The following is a 6,887-nucleotide window of genomic DNA, read 5'->3' as shown; positions in this document are numbered from 1 at the left end:
ACGGCAGCAGGGAACACAGGCTTAAAACATGAGAAAACACATGATTGGAAATAGTGGTTACTGCTTTAAAGACAGAAATGACTCCACAGGCTTCATCAACCTTCAAATACCAGTGCTGCCATGGATTCAAATGAAATTAATAAATACATGAAATCAAGACAAACGGCATGCTGCGGGTCCTTCACACGCTCAATACTGGAGAGAGCAAAACACTACAAGGAGCTGGCTGATTTTGTCCTCCCCAAACTCAGCTTCCATCTAGAATTTATTAGAGAGGGTCACGACACACACGGCTCCGTCTACATGTCAACATGCACTAATGACAATATTTACAGGACTCATTTAGACGGCCAGAAGCGGCAACCGTGAACAAAATCTCTCATGCAGCAAAAATCCATCTCAGAAAAAAAAAAGAGTTCATTTTGATGCATCTCTGCTGGACGCAGCTAAAGCAGCTTCTGTGTTCGGGGAAGGTGGGGATGAAATTCAGTTCTTAAACTCCCTTTTATATCTCAGAGGTCCTGTTGCATTCATATGAGATGAGAATTAAAAGTTCTAACTTGTAACATCACACACTGATATTAAGTGAATCAAATGTCACCATTAAAGGATAAGACCAATATTCTAGATTATTCAAATTGTCAACAGATCCTATGAAAAGGCACAAACAAAAGTCCCCGTGCCAAAACAAACAAACAGAAAAAACCACTTGTAAACTAGGAAAGCGGAAGCTTTGACGCAGCGCAGGTGTGACATGACGCAGCATTTTAACACTGAAACTCCGTCTGTGGAAGGATTCACTCAACCAAGCTCCATCAGCAAGAGGCGGATTCACCCCAAACCCTCCTCCTCCAGTGATTTACACAGAAAAACACGCTCGCTTGGGTAAATGTTCCTTGTTGACCTTGGGAATAATAGTTTGACAAAATAATCCTAACTCAGCGTCTGCTTACTAGTGCCAGACGAAACATCGGCCTGCCCATATTTACAGTTTTTACACGTATCGGCATCGCCCGTGCGGGCTGCTGCGCTCGCCGATACGTTTTTCCAGTTCAATAATTGTTCCTTTGTTTAAATTGAGACTCACGTCACATTTCTTATCATGATTGTGTAAGTTTTATGATGTAAATTGAAGGATCAAAAGTAGAATCGGGTCCAAATATCAGCTCAAAACATTGGTCCATATCTGCCATCGGCTAAGGCTGAGACTCGGTATCAGCATCGGCCTAAACAGTCCATATCGGTCGATCCCTGGTGCTTACTTGCTTTTGCCAGATGTTCCAACCCCAAAGTTCCCTACTTCAGTCATGCAAGGACAGCTGGGTCAACTCCATGGCAACCAAGCAAACACAATGTGGCTGAGAGCTCCAGAGAAAGCAGGTATGGGGACTGAGCTCGGATTATTTTTGTGAAAGATTTGAACTGTTACTGAAGTGATGGTATTGGTAAACTGTTAAATGATAAACGAATGTGTGACTGACACACACACACACACACACACACACACACACACACACACACACACACACACACACACACACACACACACACACACACACACACACACACACACACACACACACACACACACACACACACACACACACACACACACACACACACACACACACACACACACACACACACACACACACACACACATTACAGAAACCAGTTGATCACTTTGAAAACATTAAGTTGGAAGATATAAAAATCATTGCAGGGCAAACACACACATGCATCAGAGCACTGAAATATGACAAACACACACTTAGACACAGCGTTTAAAACAGCAGGTCCATGCCTGCAGTCGGGCAGGAATGTCCACGCAGCCACAGGTTCAGCTCCCGACTCTGACATCAGTTTTTGAGTTCATCCACAGGTCACAGCAGAGAAAAGAGACACTGTACAAGTCAGTCTGTTACCCAGCACCTCAGCACCACTGACAGCCCACAGGCAGGCCCTCTAACACTAACTGAGGAGTGGGGATGGTGGCGCTGTAATCGCCAGTAGCAGGCGAGGACAGTGAATCTATCACAGTTTATCTAGTTGTAGCTACTGGATGCAGGCTAGGCTACACAGCTAACGTCTGCTGCTGCTACAGACATTCTAAAAAAAGTCACCAGTGGTTTTCTTCATCCTTTCACTGTATCACTGTATTCCTGTCAGCAATCTTTGTTGCTTCTCTTCCCTCCAGACAGCCATTTTCAGTTCATTTTAATCAACGTGCAGAAACAACAGCTGAACATTAGCTTGCTGTGATTTTTTAGTAAAATGAGATCAGCATTACATCTTTGTGTAATTTCAAGAATAAGTCTGGTGATATTTTGTGTTTTTCATCAAATAAAATGACCCAAACCAACAATTACAACTATTATATATCACAACTATTTGATGTCTCTTCTTCCATTGTTGTTAAACACACTCTGGACTCAATGTGCCCCATAAACACGATTCTGCACCAAATGTGGATTAATCCACCGCTGAAAATAGTCCCCGAGAAATGCCCCATTTCCTCCTGTTTGAGTGATGTTTCTTAAAAACTACTGCGTCCAGCTGTTTTAGGAAACTTCTGGTATTAAAAAAAACCTAAAAAAAACCCAGATTTATTAAGAAGCTGTTTTTGAAAAGTAGCAATCAATGAGCTTGGAGCTGAGAGCCAGTATGTGATGGAGAGACTAACACATTGTTGGTGTGGACAATAAAAAAATATTATAATGGATTACAACAAGCTGTATGCTGCTTAAAGTGGATTTTAAGTGAAACAATAAAAGACTGTAACCAATGGCTGCCTGGAAGGTGACCTCAAACAAATGGAAGATTGTGCACAGTAATGTAAAGTAATTGGGATTTGTAGTTCATGAAGTAATTACTGAGTAATCGCTGGTTGTAAGTGAATTAAAAAGGGTGGGGTAATAATACTGCGTCGACCCCTCACATGAAGCATTTGGAAGTGTTGCTTTGGTAACCAAACATCTCTTCAGTTTTCATTTGTTGTCCCTCACTTCCTCCTTCCCTGGTCATGTGTCGAATCCCAGGGAGACCACGGTCTCTGCTGGGGCTAGAGGTGGATGCCTTTAACCAGCATGGCCTCCAGTGTGATGGGGAAGTCGTGGAGCGTCTCCAGGACTGCGATGAGTGCGCTGACAGTGGTGCGGTCTCTGAGCAGGGCCATGTCCTCATACATCCGCAGGATCAGTGGGCACTCCACCAGCAGGGGGAGCCACTGGGGCAGCAGCCGGTCTCTGCAGAACAAACAGCCAAATAACATTTCAGGAATGCTACATCAGTGCATATTGAGCCTCAGCAACATCCGATAACAAGGAAAGGAAAATCTCTACGTTTATTAGAGTCCGTCTGTTCCTTAGTTCCAGGCCTCTGCCAAACAAAAATGTATTCATTTAATTTCAGGCAAAGTTCAAACGCTTTGGGTTATAAGGGATTCTTAGTGCTGTGGTTAGATCTGAACCTGACTGGACCATAAACACTGTGCATTATAGCATAAATCATGATGGTTTTGGAAAATGACTCTTAAATTCTTATGTGGTTAAACACAGCATCTATGCCAACAGAACATCCTTGTCTTATCCCAAATTTGATATTAAAAGGTCCTATATTATTTTGCTCATTATTAGGTTCATATTTGTATTTGGGGTTTCTTGTTTACTTACTTTTAATACTTTTAAATTTTTTCTTCTTTTCTGTCTATCTGAATATATATGTAGTCACCCCATAGACTGTATAAAAAATAGATATGGCGTGTCCGTCGGGGTCCGTTCTCTTAACTTGATCCAATCGTCCTCGTCTACAGGAGTCACCATCTTGTCAGACTTTGACTCCGCCTAATTTCCTCTTACCAAAAAAGGGCATGTTTGTGAGGTTGGGGGGAGGGAGATACGTCCATCTGGCTGACGTATACCTCTGAGGAGAAGTGAGGGCCAGCAGCTAGCTGTCACTCAAGATGCCCGCCCCTAATTATTCATAAACTTAATTTTTTTAATTTAACTTTATTTATATAAATATTCACCCCCCTCAATGTTGTCATGGAGATATGACCTAAACATACAGACTAGAATATTTTTTTGTCCCAGGCCTTAAACAGGTTTAATGATGCTGTGAAAACAGCCTGTTTAACATGGGGGTCAATGAGAAACTGCTCTGTTATGAAACCTGCCCCTAGTGGACACTCAGAGAACTGCAGTTTTTAGCACTTCCTGATTGGATCAAACAGGAAGTGGCTGTGGTGGGGGCTTGGTTCACCTTCTGTCTAAAACACTCTGTTTTAGCGCCTGCCCCTCCTGAAAAAGCCCAGTCTGATCTGATTTTTTTTACAAAATGGGACCTTTGATCATTTATATCTGTTTATTAAATGTGAAATATTGGAAAAACATCATATAGAGTAAGAGACGTTGTTATGACTCTTTTGTTTGTGTTAATCGTGACATATTGTTTGGAAATACATTTCCTTAAATATATTTGAATTGAATTGAATTGAATTTCATATATGTCCAACGCAGGTTTGTTGTGAATACTCGATCCATTACACAATGATGAAGCAGACTGGTTGGAGGTGGGTGAATGTCAGCAGCTTTCTCTTAAAAACTCACCTTGCTCCGAGGCAGACCAGCAGCTGGAACTTCCCATCCTTGCCGATGTTCCTGGGGGTGGAGTTGATGGCGTTGACGTAGTGACAGAGTGATTGACAGGTCATCCCCAGAGGCTCCGTGGTCTCCTGAAGGTCTCCCATCTGGTCAGCTGACTCCATGTAGGCAACGGCCTTCTCTGCAGAGGGAGGGGAGGACATGTTTCCTTTCACACTGTGCTTAACCAGCTAAACAAACGGTTAGTTATAGCAAATACAGTTACCTAACATAACTGTCTATAAATGTTCATCTGTCCTACAAGAAAACTCTTCAGTCATATTTCAGTGATGAACACCTTCCCTTTTTCATACATCCTTTCTGGAAACTGATGCGGACATGTACCAGTGGCAACACCGTCAAATATTAACAAAAAATATATGTGACAAAAAAGACTAAAAGACTGGTTTTATAAATTAAATTTGATAAAAGAAAAAAAAGACAAAATCTTGGAATTTCTGACAAAATGAACACATTATTTCCCCATAAATCAGCTAAAAATTAAACAGTTGATGTCATCAGCAGCAGATGGCACTGTCTCTCCACACTCACCCACAAAGTCCCACACAAACACAGTCCTCTGGAAGAGCCGGGCGGACTTGAAGCCGTGGTAGAAGAACTGCTCCAGAGCTGCCACCAGGCTGTTCTCTCCACACAGCAGGACGGTCAGGCTTCCTCTCTGCATCAGGACACACAAGCATGGTGAGTTCACTCACACGCCAGCTCCTCTACATTAACTCCACATCTGAGATGCTGTGAGCTGACAACTGAAACTGAAACTTTTAGCTGATGTGTGAAAAAGAGTGAGTACAACTGTCTGTGGACAACCACCTGCACATGGTCTGCTGATCAAAATCATGAGGTGATTCTCTGTGAAACTGTCAAACTCTTCACAGCTTTGAAACATTCATTTGAAGAAATGATTCATTCAGTCCGTCAGATATACATGTATATTACATAAATATCAATCACCACCGAGAAGATGAGAACTCGTAGTCTTACTGAGGGGGTAGTGTTTTTATTTATCAGGGTTCCTACACATTTTCCATTTTCAGACTCATATTTCCAGACTTCTCAGACGATTTTTCAGTCAATATTAAACATCTGAACACCAGTGGTTAGATGCTTATGTCATTAAATGGTTTTAAAATCCAACTTTTTACACGTATTATAAATTCTGACTATGCCATTATGTTGCCAAGACAAGACATTTTTACCTACGTGTTGTAGCTCATATAAGTGAATGAACTCTGAACTGAGACACGGTCAACACACAGCCGTTTATTCAAGCTAAATGCTAAAAGAGGTCGCGGGTACAAGCGGCCGAAATGGGTTTTCTCAGGAGGGAGGCTGGAGTCTCCCTTAGAGAGAGGGTGAGAAGTTCAGCATCCGTGAGGAACTCGGAGTAGAGCCGCTGCTCCTTTGGGTGGAAAGGAGCCTGCTAAAGCTGCTGCCCCCACGACCCGACCCCGGATAACAGGGTGAAGATGAGCGATGAGTAAATGCTAAAAGAGTGAAATAAATAACTTAATAACTCATCAGGCCGACTTATGGTCAGTGTCTCCTTCGGTCGGGCAAAAGCACCCTTAAAATTGCCGCCTCCCTCGTGTTGGAGATGTTGAAAGATTTTAAGCATAGTTTTGCATCTTTATTTTCCCACCTGGTGTTATTTATCCTTCATTAACCATCTTTTATATTTTTCTTCATGAAGCCAGCCCTGGGAAAACTTGCATCGACCCATGAAACTCTCGCTACCGACAACACAATAGGTGGCTATGTATGTACATGTATGGGGAAAAAATAAATAAATGAGAATCACAGTCGCACGGGCGAACGGTAACCATGGTAACCCGACACCGTTCTACAGCCAGCTTGATTAGTTTCATAGCATCTACAGGTCGGCTGTGTTACGCTATTTAACCTGTGTTGATATATTAATATATTTGATTTTAGAAAGTGAGATACAAACCTTTTTCCAACTTTATCCACAGCTGGAAATGACTCAAATTAAATCCCAGATTTTCCAGACTGCGTGGGAACCCTGTTTCATTGAACTGCTGCAGGTTTTTCATTGTGAGAGTGCTCGTTTTTTTTGTGGCATGGATGTCACTGTGGCAAATGTTTTTGTTTTGAATATGACTTCACATGAAAAATCAGAGGTGAATGTTCTCTTTATTTTCTGTTTAGGCCTACAGAACACAGTGCTGCACAAATACAGTGTCTCCCTTTTCTGTGTACGTCAGTGTT

At 42.1% G+C, this 6,887-nt stretch overlaps 1 protein-coding gene across 2 annotated transcripts in view; it reads right to left on the bottom strand.

The window, feature by feature from the left end:
• Positions 1-1,686: 1,686 nt before the first annotated feature.
• Positions 1,687-6,887, bottom strand: part of LOC310962806 (DENN domain-containing protein 5B-like) — a 107,395-nt gene continuing 102,194 nt past the window's right edge. For both annotated transcript variants that reach the window (XM_083935382.1, XM_083935383.1), the window contains 3 exons: positions 5,193-5,319; positions 4,608-4,782; positions 1,687-3,245 (listed from right to left, as the gene is read on the bottom strand). In XM_083935382.1, the coding sequence (XP_083791508.1) occupies positions 3,062-3,245; positions 4,608-4,782; positions 5,193-5,319 (486 nt within the window). In that variant the 3' untranslated portion in view covers positions 1,687-3,061. The remainder of the gene's footprint in view (positions 3,246-4,607; positions 4,783-5,192; positions 5,320-6,887) is intronic.

This window comes from Echiichthys vipera (genome assembly GCF_963691815.1).
Source record: "Echiichthys vipera genome assembly, chromosome: 20".
NCBI classification, from domain to species: Eukaryota; Metazoa; Chordata; class Actinopteri; order Perciformes; family Trachinidae; genus Echiichthys; species Echiichthys vipera.
The sequence above is the reverse complement of the archived record's forward strand: the minus strand, read 5'-3'. Positions and strand labels throughout refer to the sequence as shown.